Raw genomic sequence first — 23,255 nt, 5'->3', positions numbered from 1 at the left:
AAGCTCAATCAAGAGTTTACATCCTGCAGGTACACTGAAATGACCCCCAAAGGAAAGGCTTCATGGTAAAGTCTTTAATCGCTCACTCTGTAACGTGAGTATGATGGGGGGGGGGGGCTTCTTTGAGGTACTCTGTGAGAATGCAGATGTGGTCCCATCCATCCATTCAATAGCCCTGTCACCCAGTGCAAGGGTAGGAGGGGGGATTTTGCTTTTCTTGTGAGGAAAGAAGTATTAGTACTGAAGACTTGTGCTCCAGAACTTGCTGTGCCCCTAGCCTAGCTGTTCAAGTAAAGCTACAACAATGACATCTACCCAGCAATGTGGAAAATTGCCCAGGTGTGTCCTGTACTCAAAAAACAGGACAAATCTAAACGGCTTATAACAGCCTCATCAGTCAACTCTTGATCATCAGCAAAATGATGGAAGATGTCGTTGATAATGCTATCAAGTGGCGTTTAGCAGCACCAACTTGCTCATTGATGCTCAGTTTGGATTCTACCAAGCTATTCAGCTCCTAACCTCATTACAGCCTTGATCCAAACATGGACAGAAGAGCTAAACTCCAGAGGTGAGGTGAGAGTGACTGCCCTTGACATCAACGCAGCTTTTGACTGAGAGTGATATCAAGGAGCCCAAGCACAACTGGAGCCAATGGGAATAAGATGTAAAATTCTCCATTGGTTGAAGTCATGCCTGGCACAAAGGAAGATGGTTGTGGTGGTTGGAGGTCAATCATCTCAGTCGCAGGACATCACTGCATGTGTTCCTCAGGGTAGTATCGTAAGCCCAACCATCGTCACGTTTCAACCAAGATCTTCTCTCTATCATAAGATTAGAAGTAGGGATGTTCCCTGATGACTGCGCAATTTTCAGCACAATTCACGACTCCTTAGATACTGAAGCAGCCTGTGTCCATATGCAGCAAGACCTGAACAATGTCCAGGCTTGGACTGATAAATGCAAGGAAAATTAATGCCACACAAGTGTCAGACAATGACCATTTCCAACAATAAAGAATCTAACCATCTCCCCTTGACATTCCAGGGTATTGCCATGGCTGAATCCTCCACTATCAATATCCTGGGGCTTACTTGTGACTCCCCAAACCTGTCCACGATTTACAAGGCACAAGTCAGGAGTGTGATGGAATACTCTGCACTTGCCTGGATGAGTGCAGCTCCAACAATACTCAATAAGCTCAGCATCATCCAGGACAAAGAATACCGCATCCTATTACCACCTTTAACACACCATCCTGACTTGGAAACATATCGCAATTCCTTCACTGTCGCTGGGTCGAAATCCCTTCCCAACAGCAGATGACCAGTAATTTTCTCGCTGCCAACAATGATGTATTGCTGTAAGTGGTGTGTTTAATGTAGAATGCGGAAAACAAGGTCTCTAGAAACTTTCAAACATTCATTAATTATATAGAACTAGGTACAGGGATGGATAATAATAATAACCTTTTATTGTCTTAACTATGAAGTTACTGTGCAAAGCCCCTAGTCGCCACATTCCGGCACGTGTTCAGGTAAGCTGGTATGGGAATTGAACCCTTGCTGCTGGCCTTGTTCTGCATCACAAACCAGCTGTCTAGCCCACTGAGCTAAACCCAGCCCAACACAAGGCTCCTTCCAGAAACATCTCTCACTGAGCTCCGGTCATCAGTGATGTGACATTACTGATGATATATATTAGTTATTGGCATAATCGCTATTAATCTTTTATATTACACAAAAGTACTTCTTCCACTTGCCAATCACCTGGAATGAAGGTTTGCAGTAAGCAGCTCACCGATGCCCACCTACCAACTCCAAGATGCAACATTCCTGACAGTAAGTCTCATGCTAAGGTTCGGTATGAGGTTGCAGGCCACAACTAAACAATGCTGCACTTTAACCCCCTGCTCAATTTAGTCCTGTATGCAAAGAACCAATTGTCCACTTGTCAATGGAGGCCACCGCAAAGAAAGTAGGTTCGCTGATAGTTTAAATTTACAAAATCGTTCATATCACCCTAAACTTTTGTTCAAATTTGCAGGATCAGTCACTGAACAGTGAGCCTTCAATGGGCAGAATCAAAGTCCGACTGTCTTCCAATGCCTTGAATATCTCGGTTCACGTCACCCTGGTCAATCAAATTTCAATCATTTCAAAGCAGAATTGAAACCCTGTGGCAATTCAGTTCACAGTCTTCACATCTCCACAACTACTTGAGGTAGTATATTTCACATTTCTTTGCTCTGTCGGCCGATAGTTCTGACCAGCTTTATTTCTATATTTCACATTAACGTACACAGGTTCATCTGTAAAAAGAAGATGCCAATCATTTTAATACTGATTCAAAAAATATAATTCCGCTTTTTCCTATAAGATTGGTTATGATATTTAAGATTCACTTTCTATTGTTTTAAAATAATCTTTATTGTCACAAGTAGGCTTACATTAACACTGCAATGAAGTTATTGTGAAAAGCCCCTAGTCGCCACATTCCGGCACCTGTTCGGGTGCACAGAGGGAGAATTCAGAATGTCCAAATTGCCTAATAGCACGACTTTTGGGACTTGTGGGAGGAAACCGGAGCACCCGGAGGAAACCCACGCAGACACGGGGAGAACGTGCAGACAGTGACCCAAGCTGGGAAACGAACCTGGGACCCGTATAAGATAAGTTTTAATCTATAGAATCATAGAATCCATACAGTGCAGAAGGAGGCCATTTGGCCCATTGAGTCTGCACTGACATTTCAAATGAGCACCTGACCCATTTACACTCCCCCACCCACCCCGTAACCCGATAACCTAACCTGCATATCCCTGGACATTAAGGGGCAATTTAACATGGCCCATCCACCTAACCCGCAGATCTTTGGACCGTGGGAGGAAACCAAAGCACCCGGAGGAAATCCTGCCGACCATGGGGAGAACATACAAACTCCATAGAAACAGTCATCCAAGGCGGGAATTGAACCAGAGGTCCCTGGCACTGTGAGGCAACAGTGCTAGCCAATGTGCCACCATGCTATCTGGAGGAGTACAGCACCCCCCCCCCCTTGGACCAGATGTTTTGGTTCGAGTCCCACCCCAGGATTTGATGACCACGGAAGGCGTGTTCATAACATGGCTGAACAGGTTGAGTATCAATCTGCAAATCCTTTCAACACAGCAATGGCTGGTGGTAAGAGCGGGAGAGACTTGTGGACAGCCACACTTGTTATGGAGTGGCTCCCCTCAAGCTATAAGCCTCTGGCGCAGACAAGCGACCTGTTCCAGGAACAACTATCTATGGAAACAGATTAAAGTCTGGCTTAGTGCACCACAAGATGCGGGAAGGGAATTGTGATATTATATAGGATTGGTTTCTGCTTTTCTAATGCAGAAGCTCTGTGAAGGTATATGGCTTATCATGAATGGGAATAATTCTGGGACAGCACACCCAGTGTTTGTTCCCATCCTTCCCCAACCCAAAATGTCTCCTTTAATGAATATTCAATGCTTTCTACCCTCCAGTCTATGATGTATCCATTCACAAATTTTCCTCTGAAATCTCCAGAACAACATTTCAAGTCGGATACTGTCAAATTTTATTTTGGGCGTCAAATGAATGAGGTTTCTCACCAAGAGTAAATAAGGAGAAATTGTTTCCAGTGGTAGAATTTAAGATGTTTGATTTTAGGCGATTGGCATAAGAGCCAGAGGAAAAAAGAATAATAATAATTTAGTGTTATGATTGGAATTCACAGTCTGAAGAAGCAGGTACAATAATAATTTGCAAATGGAAATTGGTTAATCCCTGAAGGGAAATATTTGCAGGACTTCGGGGTAACAACAGTAAAATAGATAGTTGTTTCATAAAGCAGGCATGAGGAGGATGGACTGAATGGCCCCTATCTATGCTGTATCATTCCATGATTCCACAAATAGGTTCCTGTTAAGTGTTTCAGTTTATTTTCACACAGAATGAAGATGAGATTATTGCCTGATTCTAACATGTCACCGTGTTTGTATTTGGGCTTCTCTCCAATCGCCTCGTAACCTTTTAATGATTGACAGAACCTCACAAACCTCCTCCCTACTTTCTTTCAGATGGAATAAATACCATCCATTTCTGTTGATTTGTTTGCTTTGAGTCTTTTAGATTTTCTAGTACATCCATCACATTAGCATCAATGCCATCTGTTTACTTTTGGCCACTCTTGTTTTAACACGACCCATATCCTCCTTACCTTTTTTCATTAATCTTCTCGCCAAAAAGAAAGTGGTGACTGACACAATCAATGTGATCGACGATATACAGCTAATCAGGACCCATCTTGTTGAATCTGCTAAATAGGATGAAATAATCAGGTCACCGTTCACTTTTATCATTTTTCAATGGAGTTATTGGATGTATCTACATTGCAGGACAAAATTATAATGCACCTAAATTAATCAAAACTGCTGAATCATAAGTTTGGGTGAGCCAGAAAGCCTACACGTGAGTCACAAGATATCACAACTGCGTAGGATAAGTTGCATGGCCAAAGAGGCTTCTCCTCTCTATCATTGCTTATATGTTATTTTAGTAATTTGGGCTTCTCAGATCATTGGATTAATGCTGGGATATAGTTCTGCAGACACATGCAATACTTTAGAACATCCATGTCATATTCAGTGGGTGGGCTTCAACACCAAAAGATTTAATCACCTGAGTCTGCATTTGCCAAATCACCTCATCTTACATATGTACACATACACATTTAAAAAAAAAATTAGAGTACCCAATTCATTTTTTTTCCAATTAAGAGGCAATTTAGCGTGGCCAATCCACCTACCCTGCACATTTTTGTGTTGTGGGGGCGAAACCTACGCAAACACGGGGAGAATATGCAAACTCCACACGGACAGTGACCCAGAGACGGGATCGAACCTGGGACCTCGGCGCAATGCTAACCACTGCTCCACCGTGCTGCCCACACACACACGTTTATATATATATATAGATATAACAAATATATTGTTAGAAACAATATATAACTTTAAGTCAAATTAAAACTTGCAATTGTGTATTAAGAAAGGAGGAACATGATTCTACTTGGGTTTCTTCAGCATGAGCTTGGTTTCGGGAAGTCTGGAGGCCTTGGGCAAGATACTCCTTCTTGCCAGCTGGCCAATGGGGTTTCCCATTGTGGGCAGCCCCACACCGTCGGGAAATCCCCGGGCTGCCAATGGAACAGAGTATCCCGACTGCGGAGAATCCAGTTTGTACACATGTATTATTAATTAGGTTTTATAACCCTTGAAGTGAAGAGATGGGTGGCAAAGGTGTTAGCAGTGTAGTGAATTTAAAAAATAAACATGTGCCTAAATTTTTCAAATGGCAGGAGCTCAACACCTCCCTGCCTCAAAATCCACCGGGGGAGCGTAAAATTCAGGCCATAAAGTAGAAAGAAACTGTGTTGTTGTCTCACAACAGGGTTCCAGGGACACAGTGACATATGGAAAGACCTGGGGCGGGATTCTCCGATCCCACGCCGGGTTGGAGAACCGCCGGGGGCTGGCGTGAATCGCGCCCCCGCCGTGTCCCGAAGTCTCCGCCACCAGAGATTCGGCAGGGGCGGGAATCACACCGTGCCGGTCAGCGGGCCCACCCCCGTCGATTCTCCGGCCCGTGATGGGCCGACGTCCCGCTGCTGGAATGCCTGTCCCGCCAGCGTGGATGAAACCACCTTTTGAACAGCGGGACAAGGCGGCGTGGGCAGGCTCCGGGGTCCTGGGGGGGGAGGGCGCGGGGCGATCTGGCTCCGGGGGGTGGGGGCACTCTTTTTCTTCCACCTTCGCCATGGTCTTCACTATGGCAGAGGCGGAAGAGACCCCCTCCCCTGCACATGCGTGGGGATGATGTCAGCAGCCGCTGACGCTCCCACGCATACGCCGACCCGCGTCGCCCGGCAAAGTCCTTTCGGCCCCAGCTGGCGTGGCGCCAAAGGCCTTTCCTGCCAGCCGGTGGAGCTCAAACCACTCCGGCGCGGGCCTAGCCCCTCAAGGTGAGGGCTTGGCCCCTAAAGGTGCAGAGACCTCCGCACCTTTGGAGCGGCTCGACGCCGGAGTGGTTCCCGACACTCCATTACGCCGGAACCCCCCGCCCCGCCGGGTAGGAAGAATCCCGCCCACGGTTAGGTTAGTCAGTGTGTATGTATACCGGAGAAAGTGAAGGCAAGAGTTCTAAACTCTTGAGTAAGAAATCTAGCAAGACTGCTGGGGAACCGAGTTTAGTGAATGCATGTGTTTACTCTAAAGCTGAATTAATAGTTAGTTCAGACTGCATTTTTCGGTGTCTCAGGGAGAGATGCCAGCTGCGGAAACATCATCGAGCGAATGCTCCAAAATCTGTCAGAAGAAAGGTCGTTTGCAACTGAGCCAGTCCAAGCAAAAAACCTTGGTGTTGAGTTAGTGGTAAACTTTCCCTGCGGTTTTGTGTCTGTAAGAGTAATGCAGGAATAAAAGGAATAATGTGAGTTTGAATCATTATTTGGTGCTAGTATTGACATTTTTACAACCTTTCTGTCGAATGTAATATAGTTCATTTTTTTTGTTTAATAAACATTTTATTCATTGTGTTAAAGTACTCTTGTGAATATATTCAGTAACTGACCTCCAAAATTTATTAAAAAATAAAGTTAGGTTAATCAAGTCAGGTTTCACGCCTGGATCTGATTTGTCCAGTATTAACATCAGCTGGGATCATAACAATATATATATATGAATATTTTATATATATTTATATACCACAGATGTCCACATTATTACCACATTGTGGATGTTTGTTACTACCTCAGCTCAAATTGTTTACTACCCTTCCATTAAACTATTTAACAATCCTCCATATCCTGATATGCAAAACAGGATTCAGAATTAAAATAGTATGCATTGGACATTTTGACTAAATATTTTACATTCTACACCTGGCTGAATTAAATATTCACCATTCATGCTGATTTAAGCATTTGACAAGTGCAAAAGCAGCATTATTGGGGCTGAATCCTGCTTGGCAATGGTTTCTTCTCTTACTGGTATAGAAGCAAATTGTGCCACCCTTTTTCCGTATTGGTCTGTGCGTAATCTCTTCTCCTTTCACTCAATGTTTTCCTAATCTCCTCACAATTCTGAAATCTTTCTTGCCCTTCTTCAATCACAGAAAGAACGGAGTAAATTTGTGATGCTCCCTTTCTGACATGGAACCTCACCAACATGGGCCCGCTTGGCGACACTGATTAACCTGATGACTTCGGCCCAGCCAACTTGGACTTGGATTCTACCCCTTCCTCCGCCCCACATACCAGCTGAGTGAGGGTTCACGCCAGCAGAAAAGCCTCAAAAATTCCCTCTCAAGAATCTATAGCCATTGGTAATTTTTTAAGTTCTTAGTTGTGGCAAACATTTGGCCGGAACCAACTGTGAGTCATATGTATAGCAAAACTCTTTGAGCATGAACATACCATTTTGTTTAAGTTCCTCAATAATAATAATCTTTATTAGTATCTCAGGTAGGCTTACATTAACACTACCAAGAAAATCCCCTAGTCACCACACTCTGGTGCCTGTTCGGGTACACTGAGGGAGAATTCAGAATGTCCAATTCACCTATCAAACACATCTTTCAGGACTTGTGAGAGGAAACTGGAGGAAACCCACGCAGACATGGGGAGAACGTGCAGACTCCGCACAGACAGTGACCCAAGCCGGGAATCAAACCCAGGTCCCTGGCGCTGTGAAGCAACAGTGCTAACCACTGTGCGAGCGTGCCGCCCATACAATCCTGGTTGGCAAAATGCACATCTGTCGAGTTAATTCTAAATGTAAAGAGCAATTACACAGTGAATAAATTTGTTCTCGTTGGGTAAAGCAACACCTGAGCAATATTATGAGAATATCCAATTGTAGGTTGCTATGCTCAATGAAAATGGCCCTATGTATTGTAACATGGCCAATTCCCAGGCAGCCAGAATCTGTATAATCTTCCATAGCAACAATCCAGTTTCTCACATGAAAGGTAATACCGTCCTGTGATATTACCCAACAGATTAGTGCAAGCTAAACCTCATCAGGCCACCCTGGCCTAGATCAGAGTGTGAATCTGTGCAGGTCTAGGTTGGAGTCTAAACCCATGAAAGTCCCGGGAATGGTCTGGGCTCACGCAAACCTCCAGATTGGAGTTTGAGATTGTGTAGGCCCAGTTCAGCATCTAAAGATAAGCATCTTCCTGGGCTCTGACATGGTTCGGCACAGGGCAACAAGGCTATTTGGTAGAGTGAGAGGAAACATCAGGAAATAATTTTACTTTGGATACAAGTATTTTTTCTCTCAAGGCATAGTCGGAGCCTGAGGCCTAACTACTAAACAGGACAAAGAGCCTACGGGTGGAATTTTCTGGCCCCGTCACAGCGACGATGGAGCCATAATATACTGCGAGCCATTCAGAAGCCTGTACACCTCGGCGGGACTGGAAAATCCCACCAAAGGGAAGGCCTATAAAACTCTCCCCTAAGAATGTGAGCCAGAGTTCCAATAAAATCATGAGCTCATGTTGATCCAGAGGATGTCAATTGTAGGATTGTAGCAGCATTTCCAAAACATTTACAATGTGTTCAGATGGAATGAAATTAAAATGAACAATTCAGTCCGGTTCTAACCAGACGAGTCTGGGGCAGAGAGCAACAGTGCACTCAGACACTAATAACTTCACTCGGAGGCCAGAAGGGAAGGGGGTGCAAAGTGTATGTATGCAGTTGCTATCAGAACTACTCTTAAGGGGGTTTAGCTCAGTTTTAGCTCATATTGGCTGAACGGCTGGCCATGATGAGGAGCGACAGCAACAGCACGGGTTCAGTTCCTGTACCGGCTGAGGTTATTTATGCCTTCTCAATCTTGCCCCCTCACCTGAGGTGCGGTGACCCTTAGATTAAATTTCCACCAGTCAGCTCTCCCCCCTCACCCTCAAAGGGGAAAGCAGCCTCTGGTCATCGGGGACTAAGGTGACTACTTTTAATTTACTCTTATGAAGGGCTGAACAACATCAGAGAGATTAACCGACAGATTCTGAAGTCGATGCACAGAGTTGGAATCAAGGGAAATGTGAGATTGAAATGATGTCAGCAGGTTTGGAACACTGACTTCCACCGTAAGACCATAAGGAATAGGAACAGGAGTAGACCGCTCGGCTTGCGAGCCTGCCCCATTCAATGGGATCATGGCTGATTCGACATTCCTCACGTCGACTTTCCTGCCCTTTCTCTGTAATCCTTGATTCCCTTATTGATCAAGAATCTATCTATCTCTGCCTTAAATCTACACAAGCTTTCTGTGGCAAGGAATTCAGCGATGTAAGAAGGCAGTCCCCATCAGGTAAGTGCTGACCAGCTGGTGGGCCGATTCCTGGAAATGGATCCTTCCTCGCAAGGATCAGACTTTGCCCTCACACCTAAATGAGGCCCACACCTTCCTATAAAAGTTGAAAAGTTAATATTGATCTTCCAACATTCCCTAGATTCCACAAAAGGCCCTGTAGATTATGAACTCATAAACAAACATACGTATTACGAGCAGGTATAGGCCATTCGGCCCCTCGAGCCTGCTCCGCCATTTAATAAGATCATGGCTGACCTGATTGTAACCTTAACCCCAAGTTCCTGCCTGTCCCTGATAACCTTTCGCCCCCTTGTCAATAAAGAATCTATCCAGCTCCACCTTTAAAATATTTAAAGATTCTGCTTCCGCTGTCTTTTGAAGAAGAGACTCGCGACCATCTGAGAGAAAGAATTTCTCCTCACCTCTGTCTTATTTTTAAAGTGACCCCTAGTTCTATAGAGGAAAGATCCGCTCCACATCCACCCTGTCAATACCCCTCAGGATCTTAAATGTTTCAATCAAAGTTGCCTTACACTTCTGAACTCCAGCAGATACAAGCCTAGTCAGTCCACCCTTTCCTCATAAAACAACCTGTCCATTCTAGATCTAGTAAACCTGCAATTACATCCTTCCTTAAATAAGGAGACCAATATTGTTCACCAGGATTTCCCAAACGTTAACAGCCGCAGAACACTTTTGACCTCCCAAGAGCACTGATGGAGCCCCTGAGAAACATTCTTAATATATTAAAGAATTAAACCACAAAAAACATTATTATGCAGACAAGAACAAACCTAAAAGATGTTTCTATGTCTTATACAAATACAATTATTAAAATAAAACACTTGTGTTATTCAACAACTACTTCCAAGTCTTACCTTTTTGTTATTCTAAATGGGACACCAACTCACACACAGTCCCTCATTCACACCCACTCTAACACTCACTCATTCACGCCCACTCTAACCCTCACCCCCTCACACCCATTCTTTTATCCTCACCCAATCACTCACCCACCCTTGCCTACTCTCACCTCCGCCCACTCTCTCACCCATTTACATCCACTCTCACCCTCATCCACTCTCACCCTCATCCACCCTCACCCATTCACACACACTCCCTCACCCTCGTCCACTCTCACCGTCGCCCACTCTCACCCACTCACATTCACTCCCTCATCCCCACCCACTCTCCCCCTCACTCACCCTTACCCTCACACATCCAAATTCATCCACACTCTCACCCACTCATCCTACTCTCAGGCCCCCACTGCCCCAGCCCCTCTCAGGCCCTCACTGCCTCGGCTCCTCTCAGGCCCCCACTGCCCTGGCTCCTCTCCAACCCCCACTGCCCCGGCCACTCTCAGGCCCCCACTGCCCAGGCTCATCTCAGGCCCCCACTGCCCCGGCTCCTCTCAGGCCCCCACTGCCCCTCTCAGGCTCCCACAGCCCTGGCTCCCCTCAGGCCCCCACTGCCCAGGCTGATCTCAGGCCCCCACTGCCCCGGCTCCTCTCAGGCCCCCACTGCCCCTCTCAGGCTCCCACAGCCCTGGCTCCCCTCAGGCCCCCACTGCCCAGGCTGATCTCAGGCCCCCACTGCCCCGGCTCCTCTCAGGCTCCCACTGCCCCAGCTCCTCTCAGGCCAATCACAGCTCCGGCTCCTCTCAGGCTCCCACTGCCTCTGCTCTTCTCAGGCCCCCACTGCCCCGGCTCCTCTCAGGCCCCCACTGCCCCAGCTCCTCTCAGGCCCCCACTGCCCCGGCTCCTCTCAGGCTCCCACTGCCCCAGCTCCTCTCAGGCCAATCACAGCTCCGGCTCCTCTCAGGCTCCCACTGCCTCTGCTCTTCTCAGGCCCCCACTGCCCCGGCTCCTCTCAGGCCCCCACTGCCCCGGCTCCTCTCAGGCCCCCATTGCCCCGGCTCCTCTCAGGCCCCCACTGCCCCGGCTCCTCTCAGGCCCCCATTGCCCCGGCTCCTCTCAGGCCCCCACTGCCCCGGCTCCTCTCAGGCCCCCACTGCCCCGGCTCCTCTCAGGCCCCCACTGCCCCGGCTCCTGTCTGGCTAAATCTTTGCCTGAATCTTTACTTTAAAAAATTTAAAGTTATATTCATTATGCACATTATGCATAATATGTTCCTATAAGGGGGTTAGATATCACACTCAACCCAAATTTTACGCCAACCCACATACACTTTCTAGCAGGAGTCACTGGGCAGCAATCAGGAGCTAGATTTAGTGCTGGTATTCCCAACCTCATTCTGAGCCAAGGAGCCTACTGAGGCTAATTCTAACAGTAAATGGCCACCAAGTCTTGGGTCCATAACCTGAAAACAATGGTCGGGATTTTCCACTCCTGTTCTTCACAGGCGGGTTTGGTGACGGGAGTGGAAAATCTTGCGAGAGGCCCAAATGGCGTTCCACATCGGCAGGAAGCCTCATCAGGATTTGGCCCCACCCCGCCAGGGACACAATGGGAATCCCGACATTCAGCGTTTGGAACCCCATGATAATGAATTTGAATGTCATTATCAGGCCTCTTGCTCAGTCAGAGCCCGCCCCGCCAGTGTGATGTCATGGGACCTGCCCTCTTCAATTGGGGCCAATGGCTTCAACTCCACGTTTCCCACCTGCTGCCACACACTGCAAAAAAAAGGAAAATTCCACCCAATGGAGCACAACATACCAGATAAAGGAAAAAGACGTTTCAGCTTTATAATCGTAACAGGAGAATATCACATACCTGTGGTGCTGTCATTTGAAGATGTTGCACTGCTTTTGATGATAACTGGAATAATAAATACTGGTATTGTTAAATTTGTTATACGAACAAAACTTAGAGCACTCAAACTATTTTCCAATTTTTTTTTTAATTTTAATTTTTAGAGTACCCAATTTTTTTTTTCAATTAAGGGCCAATTTAGCGTGGCCAATCCACCTGGCTTGCACATCTTTGGATTGTGGGGGCGAGACTCACGCAAACACGGGGAGAATGGGCAAACTCCACACAGAACTATTTTCCAATTTGACGTTTTCCAGTTATGAAGTGCTCTGAACAAGGGCTACTAGTTAAGTTCAGGAACCTATAGGCTATGTTGTACAGCCAATTCACTGTTAGACTTAAACAGAGAGCAGGATGGGATTCTGGTTGGAGGTCATTTCATTTAAGAGGTCAGCATTCTGTAATGTAATCGAGGATCATTGTGATCTAGAACCATAGAAATGATACAGCACAGAAAGGGGGCCATTCGGCCCATCTGGTCCATGCCGACCTAAAGACACCCGGTTGCCCTTTCTAATCTGCTGCTCTGGTTTCAAATACCCAGAGTGAGAAGTATTTTTCAGATTTTTACCCCAGAATTGCACCAAGGGTTTTATCTGTTCTTTTGCCTCTCCCAGAAGATTCCATGATGGGTTTGGAGTATTGGTACCTCAACACATAGTGAAGCACAGCTATATGGGACAGGATTTACAGAACAGTGGGCTTTTCCTATGACTTTTGCGTGGCTGTATTTTGAGAGCCCAAACATAATCATTTATTAACAATACATACCTTGGACATGTAGATGAGTCCCATTTCCAAACTTTCTGTTCACTGGCCCAGGGATCTCAACCAATACTTCACACACATACACCCCAGTGTCATTCAGGTTTATACGGGAGATAGACAGAATGCTAATTGAATCATTGAGGAAGTGTTTTGCCCTTTTAGCGTAATTCGGGTAAATTCTGGTTGTGTTCCCTCTGGAAGTGAGCACTTTCGTAATTCGATTTTGGGAAGTTTCCATCCATTCTATTCGCTGATCCAAACTCAAGCTATTAATCCTACAATTCATTGTTGCTGTGTCTCCTTCCATTACGGATAGGTGAGGTGGAGATTGTGTAACCATCAGAGTCACGTTGTACCCAGCTGTAAGGCAAAAAATGGCATGAGGATTGAAAAGTTAATTTGTTTTTACGTACAATAGGAATATTTAGATATCCAGCCCCTAGCCATTTCAATTTTTCAGGCTGTCTCAGCGGAATTTTCCGTTCCTGAGACTTAAGTGTTGACGCTGCGGCAGGATTCACGGACTTCCATGACAACAAAACTGGTGTTGCACCTGGACCGGTTCAGCGGCCGTTGGGGCCGAGCACAGGTGCCACGTGGAACACGATCGATTCCAATGAGAAACGGTACGGGATTCGCCGGGTCCGTGATTGACACCCTGGAGACTGACAAGCTGGAGCCGCACATACACATTACACTCCCCACACACAGCAGGGGCAGCACGGTAGCATTGTGGATAGTACAATTGCTTCACAGCTCCAGGGTCCCAGGTTCGATTCCATCTTGGGTCACTGTCTGTGCGGAGTCTGCACATCCTCCCCGTGTGTGTGTGGGTTTCCTCCGGGTGCTCCGGTTTCCTCCCACAGTCCAAAGATGTGCAGGTTAGGTGGATTGGCCATGATAAATTGCCCTTAGTAACCACAATGCCCTTAATGTTGGGTGGGGTCACTGGGTTGTGGGGATAGGGTGGAGGTGTTGACCTTGGGTAGGGTGCTCTTTTAAAGAGCCGGTGCAGACTCGATGGGCCGAATGGCCTCCTTCAGCACTGTGAATTCTATGAAACATCATCCCAGCCAACAAGATAGCACTGGTTGCTCTGGAGAACGTCCATCCCGCTTATGGGTCGGATGGGGGCACCTAGAGGGGTGGCCTGGGGGGACATCCATACGACCTGAGGCCCTAAGGTCACAGTGGGCAGTCAGCGGCATGCACAGCTGCTTGACTGCCTTTCAGGCTGCGGCAATGATGTTCTGTGCCCGTCCATCCAGACCCTTCAGCCCACCTCCTGGCCACCCCCCAGCCAGCCGCACAACTATCAACAAATTATGGCGATGTTGGACACTTTCCATACCCCCACTCTCTCCCTCAGCATCCTGTTTCACAATTGTTAAAACACAAGTAAACCTCGGGATTTTGCCCCAGTGGAGATGGAGAATCGCGGAGACCCCGGAGAATACCGGGTCGGTCCCGCTAATAATATGCCGAGAGCGTTTACTGTACATGCGGAGTGGAACGCATTGACGTCACTGTCGAGGTATCGGAAAATTACGATTTGGAGTGAAACAGGCGCCCACCATGATTTCCGTGTCAAAACCGATTCTCCACCCAATCACGTTTCCCGATTCCGGCATCACCCGACGGAGAATCCCACCCAGGTTACCTCAGTGTGGTAGCGGGGCCCCTTTAAGGGGGTGGGCCAGGCTGCTTACATAGTCAGCTTGGGACCAATCGCATGGGAGCGCACAAACCCCTGGGAGCATGGGCAGAGAGGGCCCTGGAGCCGGAGAGTCCATAAGACCATAAGACATAGGAGCGGAAGTAAGGCCATTCGGCCCATCGAGTCCACTCCACCATTCACTGAACCCTGCGGGACACCACTCGTCACCGGTTGCCATTCCGAAAAAGAAGCTTTTATCCCAACTCTCTGCCTTCTGCCTGACAGCCAATTGTCAATCCATGTTAGTACCTTGCCTCGAATACCATGGGCCCTTATTTTACTCAACAGTCTCCCGTGAGGCACCTTATCAAAGGCCTTTTGGAAGTCAAGATAGATAACATCCATTGGCTCTCCTTGGTCTAACCTATTTGTTATCTCTTCAAAGAACTCTAACAGGTTTGTCAGGCACGACCTCCCCTTACTAAATCCAAGCTGACTTGTCCTAATCTGACCCTGCACTTCCAAGCATTTAGAAATCTCATCCTTAACAATGGATTCTAGAATCTTGCCAACAACCGAGGTTAGGCTAATTGGCCTATAATTTTCCATCTTTTTCCTTGTTCCCTTCTTGAACAGGGGAGTCACAGCCAACATTCAGTGTTCGGTGCCTATATATACTTGCCTTTGCCTATCGTTAATAAAACCCCATTGTTTTTACTGGAAGCCTCCTGTGTATTGTCTCGAGCCACCACATTGGCGACAAGGTAAAAGGTTTGATTACAGTCTGCATTACTTCACGATTGGAGGTGGGAAGGAAAAAGCATCAAAAAGTCAAACGAGAGCCAGGAACCATCAACCGTGACACCCAAAAAAAGTGAGTGAAACTAGACCCGTTTGACCAGGGAGTCGAAGATTGGGGCCAGTACATCGAACGGCTCCGCTATTTCTTCACAGTGAATGAGATAGCAATGGACAACAAGCAGAAGGTGATACTTTTGATGGATTGTCGGTCTCAAACCTACAACATGATAAGAAACCGATGTCCCCGGAGGCTCCCGACTCAAAGATCTTCGACTAGTTAGTCAAGTTTGACAAGGAACATTTTAACCGCAGGCCTTCGATCATCCTCAAGGAGTACAAATTCAATGTTTCTGTCAGGGCCCCTAAAGAGTCCATCTCTGCCATCATATCCAGGCTTTGCCAGCTCGCTGAGCACTGCGAGTTCAGAACTGCACTTAGCGATATGCTGCGCGAGTGTTTAGCTTGTGGAATCCATAATCTCAGCATCCAAAAGAAACTCCTGGCTGAAACTACAATCATGTTAGAAAAAGCGATGGAGATAGCCCAGGCGATGGAGTGCGCCGAAGAAGGCACCACTGAGCTACAAAACATGGCAGAAGGGGGAGTTAATCAAGTATGGGCGTAATGGCACGGGGCAGGTTCAACAGGAACAGCAGAGAACCAGACATCGTCCTTGGCGCAGGACTGAAGTCAGAGGACCGGGAAAAGAACGAGTCGTCAACCCAAGGCAGAGGTGGGCTGCTAGCGACGTGGGGGAGACTATCCCCAGGAAACTTACCATTATCACGGGTTTGTGTGTTTCTGCTGTAATCGTAGAGGCCACATTCAAGCACGTTGCTGTACAAGGCAGAGCGCGCCAATGCAAAAGAAAAGCAGCAATAGCCGTCCACGATGCCACTGAACCAAGTGGAGAAGAACTCTGAGGAGGTGCACGCAACGTACCGCCTGAATGTTGTCCAGGAAAACAAGATTTCTCTCATCAAAATCATTCTATGTGTGAATGGCATTCCTTTGAAAATTGAAGCCGATACCACGACCTTGATGACGGTTGTGACGGGGCACACCTTTGATTATATTCATGAAGGGCCTCAGACCCTAAATTTGTGCTTCTAGAGAGGAAAGACCCAGCAGCCCCTGGTTGTTGTAGAAGAGCACAGACCCAGTCGAATGGGAAGGGACCGGTTACAGAAAATCAAATTGAATTGCTGGAAATTTTAAAACTCTCAAACAATGTTCTGCAAGATGTCCTGTGAAGATATAAGGACGTGTTCCGATCAAGGGCATGAAGGCCAAAATTTATGTCAATCCAGATGCGACACCAAAGTCTTTAGAGCCAGACCAGTCCGCTATGCCCTGAATCAAAAGGTCGAAGTTGAAATAAAACGATTAGAAGAACTGAGCATAATTAAACCAGTGCAGTTCTTTGAATGCATTAAGAAGTCTTACAACACAAGGTTCTTTGAATGGGCAGTCCCAATAGTCCCCATCCTAAAGCCGAATCGGTCCATAAGAATCTGTGGGGTTTATAAGCTGGCTATTAATGGGCTGGTTTAGCACAGCGGGCTGAACAGCTGGCTTGAAATGCAGAACATGACCAGTAGCGCGGGTTCATTTCCCGTAACGGGTGCCGGAATGTGGCGACTAGGGGCTTTTCACAGTAACTTCCTTGAAGCCTACTTGCAACAATAAGCAAATATTATTAGTATACTGGGGCTGGTTTAGCACAGTGGGCTAAACAGCTGGTTTGAAATGCAGACAATGCCAGCAGCGCAGGTTCAATTCCCGTAACGGCCTCCCCAAACAGGCGCCGGAATGTGGCGACTAGGGGCTTTTCACAGTAACTTCATTGAAGCCTACTTGTGACAATAAATGATTATTAATAAGGGGCTGGGTCAGGACAGTGGGCTAAACAGCTGGCTTGTAATGCAGAACAAGGCAGCAGCGGGGGTTCAATTCCCGTACTGGCCTCCCCGAACAGGCGCCGGAACGTGGCGACTAGGAGCTTTTCACAGTAACTTCACTGAAGCCTACCTGTGACAATAAGCGATTATTATTATTATTATTACTATTATTAATAATCAAGCTGCCCAGGTGGATAGGTACCCCCCCCCCCAGGATCAAAGACTTCTACCCCAAGCTGGCAGGCTACCTGACCTACTCCAAATTGGATCTTTGCCGTACCTACAGTTGGAACTAGCCAAAGAGTCCCAAAACTTTGCCATGATCAATACACATAAGAGCCTGTTTCAGTTCACGAGACTACCATCTGGCATTGCCTCTGCCTGTGCTATTTTCCAGCGTATCATGGAAACCTTCTTCAGGGTTTCCCAAAAGTGTTGGTCTTTATCGACAATGTAGTTACTGGAACTACTCACAAAGAGCACATGTCCAGCCTGGAAGAGTTATTAAAGGGATTTAAAGATGCTGGAGTCCACCTCAAACGTGAAAACGGCACATTCCAGGCCTCAGAAGCTACGTACATGGATTTCCGAGTGGGTGCAACAGATCTACATCCCCGCGATGAAAACGTCAAAGCTATCCGAGAGGTCCCAGAACCCAAAATGCAACCAAACTGAAATCCTTCCTTGGCATGGTGAACTATTATGGCAGGTTCATTCCGAGTTTGACCACTGTATTGGCTCCATTACAGCAGTTGCTGTGGAAACACTAACGGTGGCAATGGAGGGAGCCACAAGAGAAAACTGTCCACTTGGTAAAACAAGCTCTTCAATCCTCAAACCTTTTACTTTGTTTTGACCGTGTCCTCACATACGATATGTCTCTATACGGGATAGGGGGAAGTGCTGTTCCACAAGATGGAGGATAGATTTGAGTAGCCCATTACCATTCCCTCGAGGATTCTCGGAAGTGGAGCGAAACTACGCTCAAATTGAGAAAGAAGGGCTAGCGGTCATCTATGCTGCAAAAAAGTTCCACCAATATGGCTAAGGACGACGATTACAATTATACCTTCCAACACAGTCCTGGCAGGCAAATCGCCAATGCAAATGCATTGATTCAACTCTCCTTACCGAAGAAGCATGCCACCAGTACGCCAAGAGATCATCTTGTCGCTGAACTTCTTGCCAATGTAGGAAGCCACCTCCGAAATTGGACCCAGCAGGATCCGATGTTGTCTCAAGTAAAGCAGCTGATATAGACCAGGCGGCACCACGAGAAGTCCGTACAGTTGAAATCCTATTTAACGCACTGAGATTACTTTTACAGAAGACATGAGGAAACAGTCAAACCGACTGCTGTGCCATGGGCTTGCTAATTTCTCGTTATCCCACAAAGCGAACCCTCACGCCACCAGGGGGGGGTCACACCAGCTGAGTTGCTGATGGGCGGATGCCTCAGAACTCGCTTGGGTTTGATATGTTCTATCTCGGAGAGGCTGGAGGCACATGAGGTCTTCCAGATAAATCAAGTGCTCAGCAAAAGAGCGACTTGTTTTCTAGTTCGAAATTTCACCTTGTACCCACTCTGACTATTTGGTTGTGCCAATCTGAGCCCATGGGCCCTTTCCAATGGCCATGCTGCACTGGAAAAGCAGCTTGCCGTGGTGCAGCGTGGCCAGTGAAAGTCGGGCGACCCTGCTCACGGGATCTACCTGGCTCACCGCGTCTCACGAGATCCAATGCGATCTCACAAGACGTTGCAATGTAAATCCCGGCCACTGTGAGCGGGATCACTGTTTGGCAAATGAGCATATTAAAGCGAGACAGCTAGCCTCACTCTAATGTGCAGATTCCCGATGTACCTGAGGCTTTGGTATTCACCCCCTTCGCCTCAGAGACCTCGCACGAGCACTGTTCAGCACTGGTCTCCACAAATGCGAACCATTCGGAATGGCACTTGTAGGAGTCTCCAAGGGGATGGAAGGCCCACAGCTGCATGCCCTTTGAGCAGGGTGGTGTGCTGATACTGCTGGTACCACCATGGCACCCTGGATGTGCCAGCTGGCACCTTGGCAGTGGGTGCCAGGTTGGCACAACCAAGCTGGCATTTTTTGAACATTTGTGATTAGGCCAGGGATGCCTGGTATGGGTGTTGGGGGCATGCGGAGGCTGCGGCAGGGGGTGGGGGGGGGAGAACTGGGGGTGGGGGGGAACTGAGGACCCACCTGTCATGCATTTGGGCTGGAGGGGAGGTCGGAGATTATTTCGGGGGCCTTGGAGATCGGGACACCATTTAAAAATGGTGTCCTGATCTCTCGCTACACTGGGGAGTTCCGGCGAGCGAAGCTCCCCACTGTACAAAACGGAGCTATTTGCGGCTTTGGCTGCGCATTCCCTGTTCAAGCCCCTTATAAAATGCGAGTCGCATTGAATAGCGATGTGTTTCTCTTCACTGCGAGCACTCGCTAGGGGACCTTGTTCCCTTTTGGGAAAATCGCGCCCCATGTCTTATGTGGTAAATGTCAATGACAGGACTGTCAAGACGCATGTTGACCATTTGTGGAGCCAGGAAGGAGTTGACCTCCATTCCAGAACAGATGGGCCCCACCAGCGTTGGCTGACATGCCTGTGGCTGTTCCTGAACAGAGGGAGCTGAGAACTCCTGAGTCTCCCCCCTGTCAGCTGTGCATGTGGAGCTGGTGAGAACAGCGGCACCTATAGAAGAGATGGTGCCTCCTGAACTGTCGTCTGGCGCAGAGAACATGATTACCTTGGAGGCGGTTGAGCCAGTTGGAGGACTGAAGAGGTCAGCGAGGACTCTGTGGTCCCCAGACAGACTGACTCTCTGACAAACTCTTTCTCCTGATGCCTCTTGAGCTTGTATACAGCACTTGTACATAGTTGATCTGTGAAATGTAATAAGGGACTTAAGGGGAAGGGATGTGATAGAGAAGCCCCTTTAAGTGGGTGGGCCTGGGGGTCGACGTGAATGGCTTGGGGCCAGGAGTGTGCAAAACTGACCAAAATGAGTAAGCGCAGAGCCCTGGGAGCCCAGGCAGAGTGTGCCCTGGATCTGGAAATCGAGACCTAACCTTTACTGTTCTTTGCCTGTATGTACCTGCCTTTGCCTATCATTAATAAAACCCTTTTGTTGTTACTCAAAGCCTCCAGTGTATTGTCTCGAGCTACCACATCAGCCATCAAAAATGTTTCAAACAAATGACCACGTAAAATATTTTACAAGGTATTGGTTGCAGAAGAAATGTTGGCCAAGTCAGCTCCATGCCAATGTTCAAATTGTAACATGAGATCTTTAACATCCACCTGAATAATGGGAACAAATGGACAGAATTTTTTTTAAACAACTCATTCAAACGACAGCGCCATTTGCAATAGAGCATTCCCTCCTGAGTATTAGCCTCAGTTGATTATGAGCTTAAAGCTGGTATGGGACTTGAATCAACTATTTTCTGACAAAAGAACAAAGAACAAAGAAAAGTACAGCACAGGAACAAGCCCTTAAGCCCTCCAAGCCTGTGCCGACCATGCTGCCGTCTAAACTAAAATCTTCTACACTTCCTGGGTCCGTAACCCTCTATTCCCATCCTAATCATGTATTTGTCAAGATGCCCCTTAAATGTCACTATCGTCCCTGCTTCCACCACCTCCTCCGGCAGCGAGTTCCAGGCACCCACTACCTCTGTGTAAAAAAACTTGCCTCATACATCGCCTCTAAACGTTGCCCCTCGCACCTTAAACCTATGCCCCCTAGTAATTGACCCCTCTACCCTGGGAAAAAGCCTCTGGCTATCCACTCTGTCTATGCCCCTCATACTTTGGAGACCTCTATCACATCGTCCCTCAACCTCCATCGTTCCAGTGAGAACAAACCGAGTTTATTCAACCGCTCCTCATAGCTAATGCCCTCCATACCAGGCAACATCCTGGAAAATCTCTTCTGCACCCTCTATAAAACCTCCACATCCTTCTGGTAGTGTGGCGACCAGAATTGAACACTATACTCCAAGTGTGGCCTAACTAAGGTTCTATACAGCTGCAACATGACTTGCCAATTCTTATACTCAATGCCCCGGCCAATGAAGGCAAGCATGCCGTATGCCTTCTTGGCTACCTTCTCCACCTGTGTTGCCCCTTTCAGTGACCTGTGCACCTGTACACCTAGATCTCTCTGACTGTCAATACTCTTGAGGGTTCTACCATTCACTGTATATTCCCTACCTGCATTAGACCTTCCAAAATGCATTTCCTCACATTTGTCCGGATTAAACTCCATCTGCCATCTCTCCGCCCAAGTCTCCAAACAATCTAAATCCTGCTGTATCCTCTGACAGTCCTCATCACTATCCGCAATTCCATCAACCTTTGTGTCATCTGCAAACTTACTAATCAGACCAGTTACATTTTCCTCCAAATCATTTATATATACTACGAACAGCAAAGGTCCCAGCACTGATCCCTGCGGAACACGACTAGTCACAGCCCTCCAATCAGAAAAGCACCCTTCCATTGCTACTGTCTGCCTTCTATGACCTAGCCAGTTCTGTATCCATCTTGCCAGCTCACCCTGATCCCGTGTGTACCAGTCTGCCATGAGGGACCTTGTCAAAGGCCTTACTGAAGTCCATATAGACAACATCCACTGCCCTACCTGCATCAATCATCTCTGTGACCTCTTCGAAAAACTCTATCAAGTTAGTGAGACACGACCTCCCCTTCACAAAACCGTGCTGCCTCTCGCTAATACATCCATTTGCTTCCAAATGGGAGTAGATCCTGTCTCGAAGAATTCTCTCCAGTAATTTCCCTACCACTAACGTAAGGCTCACCGGCCTGTAGTTCCATGGATTATACTTGCTACCCTTCATAAACAAAGGAACAAAGGAACCTAGAGGTGAGACTCCCATCAATTAAATCAATCCGACAACCTTGATAACTTCAATTCCAGCCACTCATATTTTTCATTATATCCTTCAATCTCATCTCTCTCCAGCAGTCTCTCCAGCTATCCCTAGATACAGAGTAACAGCTGTCCACTACTGTTGACTAACAACTGACTATCAATTGTCTAACACTGAGGAGTACAGAAACTTTGTTTTTGTATTTTACTTTTAAGGGGAGGTCTGCCTACATTCATTTAATCAATCAGAGTGACGCTTGTTTCAAATTGCTTTGCCCCACTTGTGTCAATAAAACCTGGAATCCTGCGTGTGACATTATGGGAATGTTCAAAATACAAAGGGTTGACTTCCGGGTGCGGCGATGACCAGCTGAGTCGCACGTTTCGGCAGCTCCCTGTGAAACGGACTTTTGGGCTCTTGATAGGAGCCCCAACGGCAATTTTAACGGCTGAAAACACCGTGCGGTAAACCAGAAGGGTGTTCCCCCTGGACACGGATGGAAAAAGGAGAGGAAAGTGGCCGGATTGCAGCGGATCCTTTGGAACAACGGCAAGGAAGGCAAGCAGAAACCAAGATGGCGTCGGAAGGTGGCAGTTTCATATGGGACCCTGAACAACAAGAGTTTTTGAAACGCTGCGTGGAGGAGATAAAAAAGGAAATGAAGAAAGAGTTGTTGGCCCCGATATTACAGGCGATTGAAGGGCTGAAAGAGGAACAAAAGACCCAGGAGCAGGAGCTTCGGGTCGTGAAGGCGAAAGCAGCAGAGAATGAAGACGATATACAGGGCCTGGTGGTGAAGTCGGAGATACAGGAGGCACACCAGAAACGATCTGTGGAGAGGTTGGAGGCACTGGAAAATAACGCAAGGAGGAACAACTTGAGGATTCTTGGCCTTCCTGAAGGTGTGGAGGGGGCAGACGTCGGGGCATATGTGAGCACGATGCTGCACTCGTTAATGGGAGTGGAGGCCCCGACGGGTCCGTTGGAGGTGGAGGGAGCATACCGAGTTATGGTGCGAGGATCGAGAGCAGGAGAAGCTCC

The 23,255-nt window shown here is 47.4% G+C and overlaps 1 protein-coding gene across 1 annotated transcript in view; it reads right to left on the bottom strand.

Annotated features, from left to right (window-relative positions):
- Positions 1 to 2,081: 2,081 nt before the first annotated feature.
- Positions 2,082 to 23,255, bottom strand: part of LOC140394733 (uncharacterized) — a 28,118-nt gene continuing 6,944 nt past the window's right edge. The window contains exons 2-7 of the mRNA XM_072481950.1: positions 20,066 to 20,201; positions 16,173 to 16,339; positions 12,940 to 13,296; positions 12,130 to 12,174; positions 4,231 to 4,326; positions 2,082 to 2,311 (exon numbers count right to left, since the gene is read on the bottom strand). Of these exons, the coding sequence (XP_072338051.1) occupies positions 2,187 to 2,311; positions 4,231 to 4,326; positions 12,130 to 12,174; positions 12,940 to 13,296; positions 16,173 to 16,339; positions 20,066 to 20,201 (926 nt within the window). The 3' untranslated portion in view covers positions 2,082 to 2,186. The remainder of the gene's footprint in view (positions 2,312 to 4,230; positions 4,327 to 12,129; positions 12,175 to 12,939; positions 13,297 to 16,172; positions 16,340 to 20,065; positions 20,202 to 23,255) is intronic.

The sequence above is a fragment of the Scyliorhinus torazame genome, chromosome 18 (genome assembly GCF_047496885.1).
Source record: "Scyliorhinus torazame isolate Kashiwa2021f chromosome 18, sScyTor2.1, whole genome shotgun sequence".
In the NCBI taxonomy this organism is placed as follows: domain Eukaryota; kingdom Metazoa; phylum Chordata; class Chondrichthyes; order Carcharhiniformes; family Scyliorhinidae; genus Scyliorhinus; species Scyliorhinus torazame.
Note: the sequence above shows the minus strand (reverse complement) of the source record. Positions and strands in the feature narration are given on the sequence as shown.